General features: G+C 34.4%; 5 protein-coding genes across 12 annotated transcripts; 2 read left to right on the top strand and 3 right to left on the bottom strand.

Annotated features, from left to right (window-relative positions):
• Positions 1-440: 440 nt before the first annotated feature.
• Positions 441-4,066, bottom strand: LOC123223090 (DExH-box ATP-dependent RNA helicase DExH6-like). Of its 4 annotated transcripts, none has more exons than XR_006503751.1 (5): positions 3,488-4,066; positions 3,059-3,369; positions 2,794-2,868; positions 1,570-1,658; positions 441-948 (listed from the first exon to the last, which is right to left on the bottom strand). XR_006503751.1 is itself a non-coding variant. In XM_044646156.1 (4 exons), the coding sequence occupies exons 1-3, from the start codon at positions 3,341-3,343 to the stop codon at positions 1,647-1,649; spliced, it is 372 nt and encodes a 123-aa protein (XP_044502091.1). In that variant the 5' UTR covers positions 3,344-4,066; the 3' UTR covers positions 441-948; positions 1,570-1,646. The 4 variants fall into 4 exon arrangements, 1 of the variants encoding a protein (XP_044502091.1); XR_006503750.1 differs by having other exon boundaries at positions 3,059-3,345; XM_044646156.1 differs by having other exon boundaries at positions 3,059-4,066.
• A 927-nt stretch (positions 4,067-4,993) lies between these two features.
• On the top strand, positions 4,994-10,055 carry LOC123222865 (WD repeat-containing protein 26 homolog). Of its 3 annotated transcripts, XM_044645855.1 has the most exons (6): positions 4,994-5,334; positions 6,239-6,340; positions 7,159-8,047; positions 8,179-8,280; positions 8,744-9,373; positions 9,676-10,055. In XM_044645855.1, the coding sequence occupies exons 3-6, from the start codon at positions 7,250-7,252 to the stop codon at positions 9,904-9,906; spliced, it is 1,761 nt and encodes a 586-aa protein (XP_044501790.1). In that variant the 5' UTR covers positions 4,994-5,334; positions 6,239-6,340; positions 7,159-7,249; the 3' UTR covers positions 9,907-10,055. The 3 variants fall into 3 exon arrangements, with proteins under 3 accessions (XP_044501790.1, XP_044501791.1, XP_044501789.1); XM_044645856.1 differs by lacking the exon at positions 6,239-6,340 and having other exon boundaries at positions 7,263-8,047; XM_044645854.1 differs by lacking the exon at positions 6,239-6,340 and having other exon boundaries at positions 4,995-5,334.
• A 397-nt stretch (positions 10,056-10,452) lies between these two features.
• Positions 10,453-11,674, bottom strand: LOC123222866 (oxygen-evolving enhancer protein 2, chloroplastic). Its single transcript, XM_044645857.1, has 4 exons — positions 11,362-11,674; positions 11,001-11,233; positions 10,869-10,916; positions 10,453-10,790 (listed from the first exon to the last, which is right to left on the bottom strand). Exons 1-4 carry the CDS (start codon positions 11,600-11,602, stop codon positions 10,530-10,532), a joined length of 783 nt encoding a protein of 260 aa, XP_044501792.1. The 5' UTR covers positions 11,603-11,674; the 3' UTR covers positions 10,453-10,529.
• Positions 11,675-12,203: 529 nt separating this feature from the next.
• On the bottom strand, positions 12,204-14,969 carry LOC123222867 (reticulon-like protein B8). Of its 2 annotated transcripts, XM_044645858.1 has the most exons (7): positions 14,854-14,924; positions 14,445-14,730; positions 14,073-14,289; positions 13,817-13,997; positions 13,568-13,709; positions 12,798-12,867; positions 12,204-12,551 (listed from the first exon to the last, which is right to left on the bottom strand). In XM_044645858.1, the coding sequence occupies exons 3-7, from the start codon at positions 14,251-14,253 to the stop codon at positions 12,382-12,384; spliced, it is 744 nt and encodes a 247-aa protein (XP_044501793.1). In that variant the 5' UTR covers positions 14,254-14,289; positions 14,445-14,730; positions 14,854-14,924; the 3' UTR covers positions 12,204-12,381. The 2 variants fall into 2 exon arrangements, with proteins under 2 accessions (XP_044501793.1, XP_044501794.1); XM_044645859.1 differs by lacking the exon at positions 14,445-14,730 and having other exon boundaries at positions 14,854-14,969.
• A 1,188-nt stretch (positions 14,970-16,157) lies between these two features.
• LOC123222904 (uncharacterized oxidoreductase At1g06690, chloroplastic-like) lies at positions 16,158-18,961 on the top strand. 2 transcript variants are annotated; one of them, XM_044645926.1, is made up of 11 exons: positions 16,158-16,311; positions 16,439-16,710; positions 16,840-16,931; positions 17,023-17,063; positions 17,143-17,307; positions 17,398-17,420; positions 17,568-17,639; positions 17,809-17,976; positions 18,290-18,372; positions 18,448-18,510; positions 18,660-18,961. In XM_044645926.1, exons 2-11 carry the CDS (start codon positions 16,494-16,496, stop codon positions 18,843-18,845), a joined length of 1,110 nt encoding a protein of 369 aa, XP_044501861.1. In that variant the 5' UTR covers positions 16,158-16,311; positions 16,439-16,493; the 3' UTR covers positions 18,846-18,961. The 2 variants fall into 2 exon arrangements, with proteins under 2 accessions (XP_044501861.1, XP_044501860.1); XM_044645925.1 differs by lacking the exon at positions 16,158-16,311 and having other exon boundaries at positions 16,328-16,710.
• Positions 18,962-19,339: the final 378 nt, after the last annotated feature.

The raw sequence follows: 19,339 nt of genomic DNA, 5'->3' as shown, positions 1-19,339 counted from the left end.
TCAATCTTCTAGAAATAATTTATCTAAAAAATTAAAAAAAAAAAAGACAAAATTGATATATAATTTTGAGATTTTGGATTTAATAGATAACAATTTGTTTTGTATTATATGAATAATTTATCAATCCATTGATTGTTATAGCATTTATTTAATTATGTCACAGGAGGAATGGAACAAAGATTATTTCTTTAAGATATCGTCTTTTTTAATATACAATTTACATAACCTAATTCGTTGTCAAAATTTTATTCATAGTTTTGTTTTTAAATTTTATAATTTAAAATATATCTTAATAATTTATAAAACTTACATAATATTTAATTAATTATATCTTTTTATTTTTAAATGATGTAATTGTATCATGTTTTATCAATCTAAGAGTCACCCAAGAGTGTCACATCCAGAGTGATAGCAGAAGCTTGATATATAAATGCTAAATATGGTTGAAATATATTTGGTATTAAAATAAAAACAGAAAAAAACCTTGTTTCTTTCGAGACCATATAATATTCACAGAAGCAACACATCATGGGGTGTAATTCTGATGATCTACAACATTACAGTCAGATGAGATTCAATTACGAATGCAGTTTAGACCCGCTCCCACGTTGCCTCTTGAAAGAATCTCTCCTCGGACCCCTACCATCGACCGGCCTTGTAATGGTGGCCTACCATCATAGCTGCTTGATGATTTATTTCCTTTTCTTGTTCCTTTGAAACGTACCCTTCTGGTCGGTGTCGTGGTTCAAAAGTGACCTAAGGAAGTTATTTGGACTATGACCTGTATCTCTGCTTCTCTCTGGCATTGGCTTGTATCATCCTTGTTACCGAGTCCACAGGTTCTGACGGAAATCAGATTCCTGAGAGTCCATCATAAGACAGAATGCAGACTATTGCACGCATAGATGCCTCAAGAACTGCAGGAAGTGCTTCTCGAGGATGCGTTACCTTTAAAATATTAACCAAAGAAATCAACTTAGAGAGAAAAATATCACAATGCAAACAAACAAGCCTGTCTATCAACTTTACATGGCAATGTTTCTTCTATGAAAAATGATGAAAGTACTTATTTTGAAGTAGGGCTGAATTCAAACCGAGCTCGAACTCGGTTCGGTTTACATATAACTGAGCTCAAATTCAAGCTTGTAGAGCTCGTGAAAACCAAACTCAAACTCGGTTTGAATTCAATTCGGTTCGTTTTTCGTTATTAAAACGACGTTGTTTTAATATATATTGTTCAAAACGACGTTGTTTTAATATATATTGTTCAAAACGACATCGTTTTGTATCAACAATTTTTAATTGAAAAATTTAGCTCAAGCTCGAGCTCGATCTAGATCGAGCTTAGCTAGAACTGGCTTGTTTCGGGCTCATTGGAACTGAACTCAAGTTCAAACTCGAACGAATTCGGTTCGAGTTCAACCCTACATTGAACAAAATCCCGTCTAACAATAGTTCTCTCAAGCAGTAAATTCGGGCAAAATCAATGGCCGTTGATCCAAAACAAAGCCACCGATCTACAAAAAAGTCAACAAAACTAAAATATACCGCAAGCATCAAGATATACACCTGGTGTTGCCAAGATACGTCGAGGTTGAGCACAGTATTTTACATGCATCACTCTTTCCCCATGTATGGTCTAACAGCTATTGTGGGACCTGGATCACAAGTAATAAGAGTATGCGTTACATGATTATCAAAAAATAAAATCAGTTTTGGGCCAAGCCATCTTCTTTACCACTCTAAATCCAACTTTCTACACTCACGTAAACAAACAGTAAGTCAGTAACTTAGTGAACGCTGGACAACTTCGGCTTTTTACTAAAAATACGTATCATAATGAATTCCCAGATTAAAGTTTAACATCTAAGTAAATGGATTGTACTGAGAATTGTGAACTACATAATAGACTTGAGATACAAGTATGCTAAGAGCCATCAATAGAAGCTTGTCTTTCTATTCATTCTTGTCTTGTATAATTTATTCATTGTTTTGATTTGAATTAGCTTTAACAGCGTTTCTTCTGTTTTTCCTTTGTGGCTTTCACCTGACTTTTAGAACTCAACAAACAGAAATTCACCCTATAACTCCTGATGAATAAGTAGCCTTTATCTTTATCTCTGCCAAATTACAATTTGGCAGGTATTAAGGTTCAATGAAATTTATATGGGCATTCAATTAAAATAAAACAGCCTCTAGCTTATTTAAATCAATAAGCTAAAGAATAAAAGTTTGCTAGCCCAACTGGATACTGTAATTACAGAAGATATATTATCAGATCTAGAAGATTGCGTCAAGCCATAGTTATGAAATCACCTATACACTTTGTAATGTCAATTTGTTCTTTAGTACAGCCATATCATTGAATCAAATTAACTAACAATAGACAATTTATAAATCTACTGACAGGATTAATCTAGTTCATTTTGATTCTTATCAACTGATTACATGTATAATACTTCCTATCTACAAATAAGAAAATGGCATAATCAAAAGGGATTGCTTGCAAACAGGTAAAATAAACCATCTGACCATAAGGAAGATAAAGATAGACTAATGACCTGTGTTCTCTACCCACACCCAATTTCACCACAAATGAGGACAACCCATGTCAAAAAATGAAACAAACAGCAAGTTTCAGAAAACACACCAAACATTTAACCATCAAAACAACTGACAGACAAAAAAGTCATACTAAAGATTGTTAGAACCAGAAAAGAAGGCTGCATAGTGCACTACATGGTCTCATTTCCAAGAAATTCATTTAGAAACAAATACATGCAGGTCTTAAACCTGGTTAGATTCTATTTTGGAAGTGATGACATCCTTGAAGAAGACAATTGGAAGATTTGACCTCTGTTCAGTTACCTGCAAGAAAGATGTTAAACAAATTCTTCATAGTAAGACAGATTCACCAGAATTACATGATTTTTTCTATTGTTAAATGCAAATTTAACTTACTATCAAGTAAAATTTTGGAAGGAGAACAATTATTAAGGTACAGCATCCAACAACGAAAATCCATAAATTAATAAGTGGTCAGGAAAGTCACAAGAACCTGTCTCAAGTTTGCATCCTTCTCTACCATAGCAGCAAGTGATTCCACCATCTCTGCAAATTCTTCTTTGTTCATCGAAGGCTTGCAGAAAATATCATCTCTTTTTCCTTGTTTTTTATTAACATTCTTCTCACCATGTTTTGCAACTAAATTCTCTACAGACTCTCCCTCATCGGGTAGGTCGCGTAAATAAATCTTGCAAAACAACTTTAGACTCTTCTTACTCCTTCCCTTTCTCCGCGTTTTTTTAAGCCTTGTAAACAGAAACACGTTGCTGTTTCCCATGTCTACATAAAGTTCAGGCCAATAAGCTATAAAATGTAAAACAAATAACCAAACTTAAATAAATAGTAAAAGGTATGCAAATTCCCACTTCCTATAGTTACATGATAGCTTTGGCAAACTTGAAATAATGTAATCAGCACTTACCCAGAACTTTTGGATATCATACCCAATTTCCTGCAAACCTCATGCTCGAGCAGCACGACAGGGCGTTCATGATTCGACAAACTGGCTTGAAACGTATAAAATGCATCCAAAAAATTATAAATAAATCTAAAAAAGTTCAATAACAACTTCACCAAAAAACCCGAACAAAATGACAGTCCATGCCAAACTCGACAAACATTCAAAAGAAAAAAAAAAAATCATTTACTAACAGTTCACATATTCACGAGAAGCAAACAGGAGCCTCCAATCTTTATTCAGGAACTTTCATCACATGATAATATCTCGATATGAGACATTATAAACAAATTCTAAACTGGGCAATAGACAGCGAAAGAAAAACAGGAACAAAATTGGTATATTTGATGAAGCTTTACCATCATCTTTGGCGACACGAAAGTCCTGGAGTATTTGAGATATTCGAATCCCAGTAGCTTCAGCAATATTAGGGTTTTGCCGTGGTGGTTCTTCTCCTTTCTTCAGTCTGTTCTTTCCCATTTTGTCAGCTATCAAGCTTGCGTCTTCTTGGTTTTATTTTGGTTTCTTGGGCCAGAAGAATGTAAATATATATTTTGAGTATCCAATTTATTCCGTACGGTACCGTGGCGCTTCTTTCATCCGGCTAATATTACTGTTATTTATTTATTTTTTTCTTGGAGTTTAATGTTTTCCTTCCTTAGCTAACGGCTATTTCTCACTCAAGATAAATATATATTTATAAAATGTTAAAAACCTAATTATTTTTTTATAACTAAATTTTGTTAAATATTTTAGATATGGTTAAGAATAAAATTATTATTTATTAAAAAATTAAAAATTTATCATATTTTATTTAAAAATTTCATATTTTTTTAAGTTTTGAAAATATAGTTATTTTATCTATAAATGTCTAAGTTTTTTTTTTCTCTCACTAATAATAGGGGAAAAAAACTCTGTGAGAGATATTGTTGACTCTATCCTCTCGATTTCAAAGGTCATTATCGTTAGAGATGGTCACTGATGAGAGGAGAAAAAAATTTAAAGATTTGAGAATTAAATAATTATTTTTTAAAATTTCAAAACTTTGAATAAAAAAATTATAAGATTTTAAAATTTGAAAAGTAAAATATAATAAAATTTTAATTTTTTAAAATAAATAATAATTTTATTTTTAATTTTAATTAAAAATTTTAATACAAATTTAGATATTAAAATTTTATAAATATATGTTTATTTTTATATTAGAATTTGGGTGAAAAATGGCCCTTTCTCTCGTTCCCACCGATTGTCCTGTCGTTCGTCATCTACCTTCTTTTAAATCAACTCCGGTAAAGCGAAAATTAAGGACTACAAATTTGGATTTCCTTTTACAATTCAATATTTGGTCAAACGCTGGCAATATTGAGCAAATTAGCCCAAATTAAAACAGGAAGGGAAGGCCCAAGGTCCAGCCCCATACAAAACTCTGAAAATCCTTCTCTCTACAATACATAACCCCTGAATGAGGTGGTTTCCTCCACGCCAAGAGTCCTGAGAGTGTGTTTGTATTTTACCCTTTGCATTGGTACCAAACCTTCTTTCTTCATTTCCCGTACAACAAGTTACCTTCAACTTTACACCGTTCATAAACCTAATTCTTATTTCTATTACACTATCATTTTTACAAATTTTTTGAGTTGAATCCACCTTAGTACTTTTAATGTGAAGACTAATAAGCGAAATTCCTTTCTATTTGGTTCAATTTTTCACCTGTACCCAATTCTGATTGCTGGATTATTTTCTATCGATTACTGGGTTGGGCTTGTTTTCATCTGATCTGAATCGGCTCCTAAGCACAAATCACTGATTGGGTATTTCAGATTTCCGTGTTGTCGTGCTTACATAATTTGGTCTGATTAGTTCTAAGATGTTTTGGTTATCTTGCTTTGATTGTGTTTATTTTGGAGCTTAATTTTATGCTAGCTTATGCCCCTTGTGACTGGTATTTTATTGTTTCACGAGTCTTTTGACCGTTTGCTATGTGATTCGTCTGTTAATGATTGTTTCCAATGAGGGTTTTCAGTAATTGTTGTTAAGGACTTTGTTTATGTGCTGAAACCTAAATAATTTATTTTCCCATTTTGGGGTAATTGACCAAATTTTTGGTATTGAGAGGCTATGTTTTTCTTTTTGATCTTATGGCTTAGATAATGCTTGTTGCTTAAACACACACACGGAGTGATGAGCATTGTCTATATTGGTTTGGTTATTGTTGTACGACTTTTAATATGATAATGATGGTTCGCTTCTTTTATTGATTGAAAATTTTTTGGTCTGTCAATCTGGTTCTTTTATTAAAAATAATGTAAAGCCATTTGGTATTTCCACTGTGAACTTGTTGAGTTCACTTGTTGAAGTTGTCTTAACGTTGTTGATACCCTCCCAGTGTCAACATTGTTGTGGAGTAATATTGGTTATCTTATCTAAGGATACTGCTCGAGGAAAAATGAAAACAAGATCTACCGAATGAAGAAAAAAACAGAAAGAAAAGAAAGTAGTTCTTGACATATGTTTAATGGCAATGGAAATGGTGGAGAATTTACTTTTCATTTTCACTTAGGAAATGTTCACTAGCATTATAATTTGATCATCTTAGTAATGTCGTTCAGATGTACGCAGACAAGTTTTTAGCATGCTATGATGCTACATGATGTGTGTTGCCTATTAGTATTTGGATGCATACATTTGTGAATGGTGACTTTGATTTTGCTCTAGGAAGGACATCAATTGTTTCCTTTTTTTGCCCCCATTTATTGGATCTTAGCTGAAGGACATAGCAGTAAGGAAGTTTTGAAAGCATTATTTAAGCCTTGAAAGGTAAGAGTAAATTTATGATCTTATATAGAATTCAAGAGCTAAATGGTGCTTGTATTCTGTTTGATTAGGCTTTATTTTTAAGGCAGATCATATGTATTGTGTAGCATTGATGGCATAACACCTGAATGAACCATTATGACCATATTTTTTATATGGTCATAGATATCTGAGAGAATCTATGTTAGTGCCCACCTTCCCAACCGGGGATATCTTAAAAGTCACTGTGCTGCTGATGATTTTTCTTTCCAACCTCTTTCATTTGTTTAACACATCTTATTTCTCTTGTTGCTTTCATATTTGGTCTACGCCCATAGAGTCTTTAAAGTTTTGAATTCTTATTTTGTAATGGGGGGACCCAGGTCCTCAAGAGTGCCACTGTTTGGATCCTGAAAAATCAATGTTAGTTGCCAGCTGGCAGATAATTTCAAATGATAAACAAGCAGGAGCTGTGATAGGGCAAAAGGAATTGAGTCAAACTAATGAAATTACAAGAGGGGTGGATAGGCTTGGGGAGATAGATCTGATATCTGGAATTTTATGCCATGTAAATATTGCTATTGCTTCAGTAATGACTAATTGTAGAAACTGACCCATAAAGTCTTACACTCCACAATTTTTGATAGAATTGATTATTTTAAGTATTGAATTACCATCATGATTATGATAGAATAACCCATTTTGGATTTACATGTATATAGTTATTACTTCCAGGAGTTTGATATTGTTTAGAACCTTGTGTGACTGTATTTAGATTTTTTCGTTTTCGTTCCGTATTATGTTCATTGTGTTAATCTGTGAGAACCTGCTATGTCATGCAGGAAGTTATTCTTGATATTGATTGGAAGCTATTAATCCCCTATTTTTGTCTTGCTGCCTTTCTGATTATATATGGGCTGAGGCACACATTTCATGGGAGGTGTAGGGGATGATGAACCAGCATCAAAGCGCATGAAAGTATCCTCGGTAGAACTAAGAAGTCATTCAAACGGTTCCACTTTAACAGAGCCCATAGCTGGGTCGTCGAGAGGCTTGATGGCTCGGCCCATAAAATCTGAAGGGGATGAAGAAGTCATTGGTCCAAAAGGAGTTATTAAAAGAGTGGAATTTGTCCGAATAATAGCCAAGGCTCTATACTCTCTTGGTTACAAGAAGAGTGGTGCTCGTCTAGAGGAAGAGTCAGGGATACCCTTGCACTCGCCGGTGGTAAATCTGTTTATGCAGCAAATTCTTGATGGAAATTGGGATGAAAGTCTGGCCACACTACCTAAAATCGGTGTACTGGATGACAACATTGTTAAGTCAGCTTCTTTCTTGATATTAGAGCAGAAATTTTTTGAACTTCTGGATGGGGAGAAGGTTATGGATGCTTTGAAGACTTTGAGGACTGAGATCACTCCTCTTTGTATTCATAATGGCAGGGTACATGAGCTTTCTTCCTTTATTGTGTCTCCTTTGCAGTGTGCTTTAGCAGGGTCTCCGAAACGAGATATTGCAGGGGCAAAATCGCGGTCCAAACTGCTGGAGGAATTACAGAAACTACTTCCCCCAACGATCATTATACCTGAAAGAAGGTTGGAACATTTAGTTGAACAAGCACTTACATTGCAACGAGAAGCCTGTATGTTTCACAACTCATTAGACAAGGATATGTCATTGTACACCGATCATCATTGTGGTAGAGATCAGATTCCATCTCGAACATTACAGGTTAGATCACATTTTTCTTTCATTAGATGTTTAATTTTATATGTGCTATTTTATGTTATTTTGATAACTTGGGCTTATTGCAAGGTTCTTATATATTATCTAAGCATTTCTTGTTATCCCATTTTCAATAGGTATTAGAGGCTCACACTGATGATGTTTGGTTCTTGCAATTTTCACATAATGGTAAATACTTAGCTTCGTCATCCAGTGATCAGTCAGCAATCGTATGGGAGGTATTGTTCTTTTCTCTGGATATTGACATCAAATTGCTTTTTGTCTCCCTTACTCTACTTTTTCCATCCGTGCCTATAATCTATATCCTGTTTTCTAATAATATGAATGTAGCTTGATATGCATTTTTGAATGCAGTGATATATGAATCGTAGTTGTTTGTATGTGTATAGTCATTATCTTTATATCTGTTGCATTAAATAACCATAGTATCTTGGAGTTACAATAGTTGGCATTTTTAAGCATAATGACTGGAATTTGTTATCACCTTGTAGTACTATATTATGAGGTGGGACTTGAATTAGTTTATTGATTTTTAAGCATCTTGGGATGTGCCCAGAAACTCATCTGCTGCGACTTGTCGGTAATGTGATTAGTTTTCTCTCTCAAGTAGGGTCAGATAGAGATGCTTGTTTGTAAGATGTGTTTTGTGAACTGATAAAGTCTATAATTGATTTTGTGTAGGTTGATATGTATGGTAGAGTGACATTAAAGCATAAATTATCTGGTCACCAGAAACCTGTCTCCTGTGTTTCATGGAGTTCTGATGACCAGCAGCTCCTCACGTGTGGAGTGGAGGAGGCTATCCGGCGTTGGGATGCTTCTTCTGGTGAATGTCTCCAGGTTTTTGAAAAAGCTGGTGTTGGCCTGGTGTCCTGTGGCTGGCATCCAGATGGGAAATGGATATTTTCTGGTGCCAATGATAAAAGTATCTGCATGTGGGAAGTCGATGGGAAACAGCACGAGTGTTGGAAAGGGCCTCGAACTTTAAAGATTTCTGATCTGGAGATAACCAGCAATGGAAAACAAATTATAAGCATGTGTAGAGAATCCACACTACTATTACTTGACAGAGAAGCTAAAGCTGAGAGATTTATTGAAGAGGACCAAACAATAACATCATTCTCATTATCTAGGGATAACAGGTTCTTGCTGGTTAATCTTCTGAATCAAGAAATCCATCTCTGGAACATAGAGGGAGATGTCAAGCTTGTTGCCAAGTACAGAGGACATAAACGTGCTCGTTTTGTTATTAGGTCTTGTTTCGGTGGGCTCGACCAAGCTTTTATTGCCAGCGGGAGCGAGGATTCACAGGTATATCTTCCTCGTGAAAATACTTGGGTGTGTCCTGGTTCCTGTTGTTGGTGAAAAGATTAGTTCTTGTTGTATTTAAACATACTACCATTTCAATCATATGGACTAATTAATGCATGTTGAGTTTTTTGTGATTTATTCAACTTGTATTGGTTTTGTAATATCACATAATCAAGCTGCTGTTGGGATGCTGCATTCTATGTACTTTACTAGCTTCTCCCATACCATTAGATAATCAAAGTGCATGAATATTAATTTTTCCCTTTTCAAGATCAATGATGGGGTTTTTATTATATTTGTAGGTCTATATATGGCATAGAGCCTCATGTGAGCTCATTGCAGCATTACCAGGCCATTCTGGGGCTGTTAATTGCGTGAGCTGGAATCCAACAAACCCTCACATGTTGGCATCAGCCAGCGATGATAGAACAATTCGGATCTGGGGCTTGAAAGATCTGAAGTCTCTGAATGTCAAGTTGGAAGATTGTCATAGCAATAGCAATGGCAACCACTATTGCAATGGAGGAACTTGAAACCGCAAACTGGAATCTTCATCCCAGAATTCCTTAACCATTGCTTGTATGTAAATACATCATTTTCATGCCAAGCTGACATTCATATCAAACAGGGTTGTGAACAATGCAGGCATCAATAAATCTGCTATTTTACTTTTGACATTCAATTAATTTTTAGAGCACTGGTTCTAAGAATTAAGTCGTATCATTACAGAAAAAATTGTTCTATTTTATTTAATTATTTTCTTGTTCTAGTGACTCCTGAGGTTCAAGTGTACTCCGAGTTAACTTCTGGGTTTAACCACCAAGTAAAACTTTGTACAAAATTTATTTATGTAATTAAGTTTTTTTTTTTTCACTTTAAAATCATCTGATTTCTCATATGTTATTGCCTCAGGTTTTTTTAATTACCTAAAATGCAATTATAATTAATAGTCTTTCCGTCCATAATCAGGTCAGGATGCTGAAATTCAAAAGTTGAATTTGATGCCACAGATATTCTAACAGATGGTCTAATGGTCCTTATACCATAAAAAATGCACAACATTTTTGCAACCACATCCCTCGATTAAAAACTCAAAACCCCATGACATAATATATTAAGTTGATTTACATTAAAATAAAAATTTCTCATTAACATCTTAAGCAACACTGAAAGAATTCGCAGTGCTCTCCACGAATCTTTTTGCACCCTTAAACCACCTCTTGTCTCCAGCTTGTGTCTTGCAAATATAAAGCTTACCATCTTTAACAGTGGCCGTAATCAACTGATGTTTCCCCCCTTCATCTCCATCGGCAGTTCTTGTCAATACTGACAATGTGTAATACTGTTTCCCACCGATCACCGGGGTTGCGCTCTCCAGTATGTTTGCTGTGGCCACCGTATCATTTTCGAAACCACCCTGCAACAACCAATAATTCAAGCTAATATGTAACTCTATGAACACATGTTAGGATATAGATAGGATCTACAGCATTACCTCGTTACTTTTGCCAAAGAAGGCTTGTTTTCCTAGCAAATAGTCCACCTGCATATAACATACATATCAATTTCGCATAGCACATGATTGTAAAACATTCATAATCAAAATTAAGAATGTAGGTGTTTATACCTTTGAGAGGAATTCCTCAGGGGAACCGTAATCGGTGATGGATTTCTTGTCAGTTGGGGTGACCATGACAGAAACATAAGTGTTGGAATCAAAGTTGTCTTCATATCTTAGAACTTGTCCAGGGAATTCTACTTCTTTGCTTGGATTCCATTTTGAGGGGATTGATAGCTTGAATCCGTTTCCATTGTACGGCAAGAAGTCTGTGTTGGTCTTTGGCTTACCAAACACATTGGCTACAACAATTTTTATAATCAAACTAATTACACAAAAATCCTGAAAAAAATATATTGAGTATAACATTACCAGGAATATTCATACATAATTAAGCTAGTCATAGTACGAGAATGGAATAGAAGCATACCAGCTTCTCCATAGGCAGCGTCAGCAGGTGAGACTTTGGAGCCAACAGCTGCAGTCCCGATGAGCAGAGTGAGAGCCAACCGCCGAGACACTACACTGCCGTCGTCTTCTTGAGCACCCTGCTTCTGTGCACGGCAAACCAGCTGGGTAGGCTTAATGTTCGAGACGTGGCGCTGAGATGATGATAATCTTGTGGGACTAGAGAGTGCGTGGTGGTGCAAGAAGCATGCAGTGGAGGCCATTTTTCTCTGTATTTCCTTCTCTGGAACTTTCAACACTTCAATCCACTCGGACAAAGCTTTGATGAATAAATGTGACAAAATAGAAAATAATAAAATGTTATATGTGAATAGAATTGGTCGACTTTGGATATTGGATGATGAAAGACGATTAGATTATTGATCTGGGATAAGGTTGTAGGGGCTCTGATTGGAACACGTGGCTTCTGTTACTTCTAGTCAATTGCCATGTCACCAAACACTGTTTTTTCTGTAGAGTAGGATAATTTTATTATATGTATATCTATCAGAAATATCTTATTTAATTAAAAAATATATAAATAATTAGATTTTTAGAAGGAACAATTCTATCCTTATCTATTTTAAATGTATAAATAACAAATAAATTTATGTTTATATATATTATCACGTGATTAAATAATATTTTATCCGTAATTTAAAATCACTCAATCACATGATAACACATATAAATATATATTTATTTGTATACTCAAAATAAATATACATAATTTTATTATTTTAAAAGTATTTGTGAGAGATTTCATATCTAGTTTATAATGCTAATTAACATTAAATGTATTAAGAAAATAAACAGATTATCTCCACTTAAGACTCCAAATTTTTTAATTAACTGATATACACCAGTAAAACAGATTATCTCTAGCCAAATTGAATGAAACCATAAAAATAACACAATATCTCATGGAAGACAATAAGTTTTCTTCAGCCCCTGCTAAATTAAGATCATCAAAGGAAACTTAATTGCCAAATCGGTATCCAATCTAATCAAGCTTCTTCCCGCTGAGCTTTCCTTTCGGGATCTTACTGAGGAAACCAGCATCAAGCTTTTGATATTGATTTTGGAACTGCCCAAAAACATTGTAGACAGAGCTGTCTACTTGATCTTCATACTTCTCATACAGGACTGGCAATGTGTGGGCAGCAACGAAACCTTCAATCAATAGCAACAAAGCCTTACTAAAATACCGAATAGAAACCAATTTATCCAACAAACTAGACGGAGACTAGCTTGGGGCTTCAACAAATACATTGGTGCAAATAAATCTAATAGAATTGGGGTGTCCAAAATCATGAAATTGAAGTTGGCAAACTCTTAACCTAGCACAGAATGTTTCAAAAAGAAATTTACAATGAGGCAATAACAGCTATACTGTGTAAAATGAGCATGATATTTTACCAGCATATAATACAGTCAGAAAGTTGAACCAGCTCCCTATCAAAGCAGCAAACCACAGGCTTGCCACAACCTGGAAGAATATCTTGAGAATCAATTATGTATCTCCAAGACTAATATCATGTTCGTATCCTTCTTGGATATCGAATAAATGAACCCTTATCAAAAAATGAACAAACAGAAAAGACAGTTAATGACTTTATGATCTCTCTAACTACCAGAGAAACAATAGCAAACTAAGCAAACATTATTCTTCAGACCACTGATCAGTTTAGCAATTTTAATAACTTAATTGATTTCACAAATTAACAGAAGTGTATTAACTCATATAACTTGACGACATCCTGAAAGTACTGTTCAACTGTTTCCTCATTTATGTTTACAAGTTAATGCTCATCTGGGGCCAAATGTCAACGTGGCTTCCTATAAATAACTGAAATTAATGGACAATTTTCAACACATCACTCCAAATTTAATCAATGTCTAATCACAATGTTTTCTAAAGAGAAAAATAATTTGAAATGACAGGAATTGCCCTTTACTTTCACAGAAAATGCAACAGATTCAGTTTCTTTTGATTTAGTTACAAACTGTCTCTATCAAGGTTGTAATTTATCTATATACTTTGGTCAGAACTCAGAAGTAGTCATAATATTTCAAGAACCTGTGTTTGTTATGCCCAGAGGTCAGTAGCCAAAGGGACAATCACCCAATATGCAACAAAATGGAGTAAAGGGAGAATTATCAATGCAAATTCACAAGTCCAAACATACCACAAGAAACTGTTTCAAATTTCCTCCACATGAAACATCCTGAAGAAACCTCAGAGCTTGGTTAACCAGATTACCAACTGAAACACCTATGTTGACAAATAACTCTGAAGGCAGAACAAGGCGGGGTACTTTAGATGGTGATCTGATGCCATGTCAAAATTTTCCGTCAAGAAATTAGAATCCATAATCACACAACAATGAACATTAAGCTGAGCAAGATAAGCAGCCAAAGTGGACAGATGTTAATACCTGTTAAATAAGCCAGAAACATTTAACCAAAGAAATTGGATGAGCATACCGAGTACCAGAGCAACAAATAGAAGGGTTAGAAAATGGTAATTAAGCCATTCAAAAAGCACCCAGATTGCTGTAGCACCACTTAACGTGCTGGCAGAGATCTTCTTGTTCCTCCATAACAAAACATCAGCAGCTGCACATATTATGAGAACACATTAATAGGTGCAAGAGAAAAAGTGATTATAAGAAAGCAATAAAATGTGCCCACATTTTCCACCCCCTAAAAGATGGTAGACAGGCTTCTGGCGTCCGAACAGCCGTCGTAAACGAGTATTCACTGAGCTTGATGTCTGCTCCTCAAAGAATGATGAAACAGATTTCTGCTTTGGAACATTCTGTGCAATGGTTTCCGCAATGTTCTCCAAAATATTGTCTAATTTTTCAGACATTCTTAGTGCTTTTCAAGTACAACAGAACAAATTATCCTGAATCCCAAATTTATTTAGAAACATTAAAAATAAATAAACAAATGAATATTCAACGCAGCTATAACAGCTCTAATTGCAACCCACAATTAGCCAATAATATTACTATCATAAGGCATATAACATAATTAACAGATTAATAACAAGAACTCGACCTCGTAACAGTTTAAACTCGGTCAACAAGAATCTTTACCAGCTTGACCTTGGTGAAGCAGGATGTTTGTAAAAATAAAAACATACCCCGGCCTACTCAAAAGAGCCTTTTCTGATTTTCTCTACATCTAAACACTAACATCTCATAATCATATACTAAATCAATAAAATTAAGCAACAATATAGTTTGACAACAAAAAGGACCGAAAATAGTGACGGATTCCAAATCTCCTGTTATTTAGAAAGTTCTGTTCTCGCACAAAAGGCCCAAAGATCAGTCCTAGTTATCTGATTCAAAAATGCAAGAAGAAGAAGAAGAAGAAGAAGCCACCAAAAGCTCCAACTCAGATAAAAGACAACGACAAAAAGAAAAACCTCACAGAAGGTAACGAAGAACAGGGCGAAACTTACTTTGCTATCGCGTTAAAGAGGAGGAGGATTGGACAGAGAAGCAGACAGTAGTATAATGTAATGGCGTTTGGAAGTGCCCACCAACCTCTTATGGCCGTGACTCTACTCAAATTCCGTATTTTGGTTTTTTTTTCATTATATTAATTATATTTTCAATTAAAGTTTTTATTTTTATAATAATAAGAATCATATTTGCCGTCTGTCTTTGTTTGAAAATTTTATTATTATTATTATTTTCATTTTAACTTTTAAGTGCGAATAACAATAATAAATGTAGAATCTTTGAAGCCACACTTGACTACTAAGGGCACCCACGATATTATACAACATTTTAATTTGGTGATTTGATAATCTGGAATAATAGATAAATAACATTAATTATTTTTTTAATATTAATTTTTATAATGATATATTATTATTATTATTATTATTAAAATATATAAAATAATATTCATTATTATTATTATAATATATAATTTTACTCATAATTGAAACATTTTGACATTAAAAAAGTTACGATGTAAAAAAACGACTTTAAAAATAATTGAGTATTTTTTAAATGATAGCTTGTGAGGTTTAGGATAACTTTTTGAGACAAAAAGTGGATAATAATTGTGGTGGGGGAAGCTAACAAAGCCACCAAAAAAACGAAGAAAGTAATAATAAAAGAAAAGAAGGGAAAAAAAATTGTTAAAATTAATATGATATCTCAAAAGATTTTTTTTTAATAATTTAATTAATATATGATAATAATATAAAATAGTTTGAAATAATATAATAATTTAATTTTTGACATAATGTTAGGATCCTCCCACGTTAAAAGAGTTAAATTTTGAGTTTTTTTTTAAAAAAAAACCTATAAAAGTGAAAAAGTGTTTTGACTGGGAAAGTGTAGCCCACTGTCAAAACATTCATGTGGACCTCCCTGGGTTTGTTATGTATACCAAGGCCGAACTGAGAGACAAGACCAGACCGGACCTGATTAGGACTTTGAAAAAGTAGAACCCACTTTGAACTTGAGATTGGTGAAGGGAAATACTTCTTGAGCCCAATCATGGAAGGCATATGAAAGGTCTGGCTCTGATCCTTATAAAGAACTTCGGCCCAACAGACCAGTGCGTAAACTTATATCACATGGACAGAGTTTGCTAATTTATATTTTCTAAACTTAGATTAATTGTTGCTGTTCTGGCGTTTCCAAGGGTTTTTGTTTTGTTTCTGATTATTTAAATTGTTATTTCATATTTGTGTTGGGTTATTTATGAATTTCTTGCAAAACCAAGTATTTATTTATTTTTTTTTTTTTTTTATAAAATTTTTATCCATGTGCTTGGCTTCTTAAAACTTCTGATAAACAGGAGTAGGACCATCCAATCCATTCCATTCGGCTACAAAATTCCAGCACGACAGGAAGCCACACAGAGTTCATGAACTGACGTGTCCTTTTTTAGTGGTCAAGTAAGTGAATTATTTTCAGCCTACCGTTTATTTTCTCTTCCTTTCTCTCTACGTTACAATTCACTTCTGCATTCTGCAAACCATTTAATCACCATTCTATTTACATTCCATTTATCCTTACGTATAGAGATTAGCAATCGTAGGAATTGGAGGAACCCTTTTGAGGTTTTTCCAATTCGAAAATGGCTATGCATGTGATTGGTGTATCATGTTTCTGTGTGTTCGGACAAAGGAGATCAGTTGGTACAGTAAGAGCCGAGGCTACTGAGAATTTTACTGCTTTAAAAACAACAGAAGAAAAAGTTAAATTAGGTGGGTCTGAATTGAAGGTAACAAGGCTTGGAATTGGAGCTTGGTCTTGGGGTGACACCAGCTTCTGGAATAACTTTGAATGGGACGGTCAGTTCTAAGCTTATATTAATTACACAAATTTGCTCTTTATAAGCCTATTTTATGTTTTAAACTCTATGTTTGAATAACCCTTTCTACATTTCTTTGATTATGTGTCTGTTGTTTTTATGATTACAGATAGGAAGGTGAAGGCTGCTAGGGCTGCTTTTAATACCAGTGTTGATAATGGAATAACATTCTTTGATACAGCTGAGGTTTATGGTTCTAGGGTTTGTAAACAATTTTCATTAAATTCTTAGTTATTTTACATGGGAAAGTTTGTAAAAATGCAAGATTAATTGGAATCATATGTTATTGCAGGCTTCATTTGGTGCCATAGAGTCAGAAATATTATTAGGACGGTACACATTCTAAGAGTTACAGCGCTCCTTTGTTCTTTTAGTACTTATGATAGCCAAATTTGATGATTCTTTTCTTAAGGTTTATAAAAGAAAGGAAAGGAAAGGATCCAGAAGTGGAGGTGGATGTTGCAACCAAGTTTGCAGCTTTACCGTGGAGGCTGGGCCGTCAGAGTGTCGTCTCAGCCCTTAAAGATTCCCTTCGTCGGCTTGGACTTTCTTCAGTTGAACTTTATCAGCTCCATTGGTCTGTGTTTTTGAGCTTGTTACATGATTTTATTTCTGAATGTCTTTGAGAAAAAATAGTTGCTAATGAAAAATTGGCATGGATTTTCAGGCCAGGGATATGGGGAAATGAAGGTTGTTTTTGTTGACGCCCAGAGCCAATCCTGTAGTTTAGTGTTTCATTGAACAGTTGAAATCATGTAGATAATAGAATCAGATGTTATATAGAAGCCAATCCTTTGAGCTTCTAAAGAAGCTTAGTGTTTTTTAATCACTTTTCAGGGTACATTGATGGTCTCGGGGATGCTGTTGAACTGGGCCTAGTGAAGGCTGTTGGTGTTTCAAACTACAATGGTATTTTCACAATTTATGCTACTATAATTGACTCGATTTTGCTGATTGAATGTGCAAAATCTGCTACAACTTTGACAAAAATCTGATTCTGGCTTCATATATGACTTCAATTTCCCTGTCCTCCCTTATCATAGTGAAGAATTAAGATTTATATAGTACTTTATTACAGAGAGGCGACTTCGTGAAGCTTATGAGAAGCTTAAGATGAGAGGAATTCCACTTGCTTCAAACCAAGTGAATTATAGTCTCATATACAGAGCCCCAGAAGAAAATGGTGTGAAGGCTACCTGTGATGAACTTGGGGTCACATTAATTGCATATAGTCCTGTCGCTCAAGGTGAAGTCTCCTTTCTGTATGTTTTTGCTTCATTTTGACCACAGACCTCATTGCATCCAGTGTGTCAGTCTAGGAACTCTTGTTGGTTATGATAGATACATGAAAGAAAATAAAATTTTCTTGAACACCATGCCTACGGTCTTTTGGGCATTATACGATAATTTAATACATATTTGAAATATGACTTTGGCATAGTCTAGTTCTAAACCAATCCCAAAACTTAGGAGTCCCAAAACCTCAATAAGTTGATCTTTTGTGTCCAAGAGTTGATTCTAGTCTGATGAAGCATAACCAATGATTCAAATTTTCACAGGTGCTCTTACAGGAAAGTATACCCCAGAAAACCCACCAACTGGGCCTCGAGGCCGGATTTACACTCCTGAGTTTCTAACAAAAGTAAGGCATCTCCTAGTTATGAGAACCTCATCATGAAATCCAACATGATCACTAAACCAGATTTGTATCTTTCAGCTCCAACCACTGCTGAAGAGAATTAATGAAATAGGAGAGGCCTATGGCAAGACTTCCACACAGGTTCATTCTTGTCTTTCTTTTGCATGTGTCTATACGAGACAGTGAAAATTGTTTTACTCAGCCATTAATCTGTTACTATTTTGCAGTTATAGCAGTTGAACTTACAAGCAAACTTCTGTCTGACCATAGAACTTTTACTCTGTATATAGGTAGTCCTCAACTGGCTAATAGCACAGGAAAATGTTGTGCCAATCCCAGGAGCCAAAAATGCAGAACAGGCTAAGGAATTTCCTGGTGCGTTAGGTTGGAGACTCAGTGATGAAGAGGTGAATGAGTTGCGCTCTATCGCATCAGAGATAAGGCCTCTTGTTGGTTTCCCAGTCGAGAAGCTGTAAATTTTTTTGCCATATATTAATGGCATGAGCTTTAATACACCAAGCAAGCAACAGAATTACACTTGTACGACTTCTAAATGTTAATTACAATAGTAAAAGGATCTGCTCTTTCATTACTCTGGAATGATTGGTTACTCCCTCTTATCTTCACCACACATTATTTGTTGCAAAATCAAATGGTCAGAATAAAATTTCAAAATTATTTCAGAGAATGATAAAATAATCAGAATCTGAGATTAAAATATCAATTATAAGGTAATGAATGTGCTATTGTTTTATTTTTATTTAAAAAAATTGAATAATATGATATACATTTATTTAAATATACAAATAAATATATATTTATATATATATATATATATATATATTTTATTTTATTTTATTTTAATCAAAATTATCCAAACCACAATCTTCACATTTATATAGATTTTTACCGAAGAACCAATGGATCAGTTGTCAAAAAAACATTTATCCTGACAACAGTGTCTCTAATC

Source organism: Mangifera indica, chromosome 8, assembly GCF_011075055.1.
Source record: "Mangifera indica cultivar Alphonso chromosome 8, CATAS_Mindica_2.1, whole genome shotgun sequence".
NCBI classification, from domain to species: domain Eukaryota; kingdom Viridiplantae; phylum Streptophyta; class Magnoliopsida; order Sapindales; family Anacardiaceae; genus Mangifera; species Mangifera indica.
Note: the sequence above shows the minus strand (reverse complement) of the source record. Positions and strands in the feature narration are given on the sequence as shown.

Excerpts from the sequence above, each read along its gene's own strand:
- LOC123223090 (XM_044646156.1), bottom strand. The coding sequence starts at position 3,343 with ATGGGAAACAGCAACGTGTTTCTGTTTACAAGGCTTAAAAAAACGCGG. Across the intron at positions 2,869-3,058 it reads AGGATGCAAACTTGAGACAG|GTAACTGAACAGAGGTCAAA; the intron begins GTTCTTGTGACT and ends TCTTTCTTGCAG.
- LOC123222866 (XM_044645857.1), bottom strand. The coding sequence starts at position 11,602 with ATGGCCTCCACTGCATGCTTCTTGCACCACCACGCACTCTCTAGTCCC. Across the intron at positions 11,234-11,361 it reads CGCTGCCTATGGAGAAGCTG|CCAATGTGTTTGGTAAGCCA; the intron begins GTATGCTTCTAT and ends AAATTGTTGTAG. Across the intron at positions 10,791-10,868 it reads TCTTTGGCAAAAGTAACGAG|GGTGGTTTCGAAAATGATAC; the intron begins GTAATGCTGTAG and ends TGGTTGTTGCAG.
- LOC123222904 (XM_044645926.1), top strand. The coding sequence starts at position 16,494 with ATGGCTATGCATGTGATTGGTGTATCATGTTTCTGTGTGTTCGGACAA. Across the intron at positions 17,308-17,397 it reads GAACTTTATCAGCTCCATTG|GCCAGGGATATGGGGAAATG; the intron begins GTCTGTGTTTTT and ends ATGGATTTTCAG. Across the intron at positions 18,373-18,447 it reads CTCCTGAGTTTCTAACAAAA|CTCCAACCACTGCTGAAGAG; the intron begins GTAAGGCATCTC and ends TGTATCTTTCAG.
- LOC123222867 (XM_044645859.1), bottom strand. The coding sequence starts at position 14,253 with ATGTCTGAAAAATTAGACAATATTTTGGAGAACATTGCGGAAACCATT. Across the intron at positions 13,710-13,816 it reads GTTTCTGGCTTATTTAACAG|ATCACCATCTAAAGTACCCC; the intron begins GTATTAACATCT and ends ACATGGCATCAG. Across the intron at positions 12,868-13,567 it reads ATTTGAAACAGTTTCTTGTG|GTTGTGGCAAGCCTGTGGTT; the intron begins GTATGTTTGGAC and ends ATATTCTTCCAG.
- LOC123222865 (XM_044645855.1), top strand. The coding sequence starts at position 7,250 with ATGGGAGGTGTAGGGGATGATGAACCAGCATCAAAGCGCATGAAAGTA. Across the intron at positions 8,048-8,178 it reads TTCCATCTCGAACATTACAG|GTATTAGAGGCTCACACTGA; the intron begins GTTAGATCACAT and ends CATTTTCAATAG. Across the intron at positions 9,374-9,675 it reads GCGGGAGCGAGGATTCACAG|GTCTATATATGGCATAGAGC; the intron begins GTATATCTTCCT and ends TTATATTTGTAG.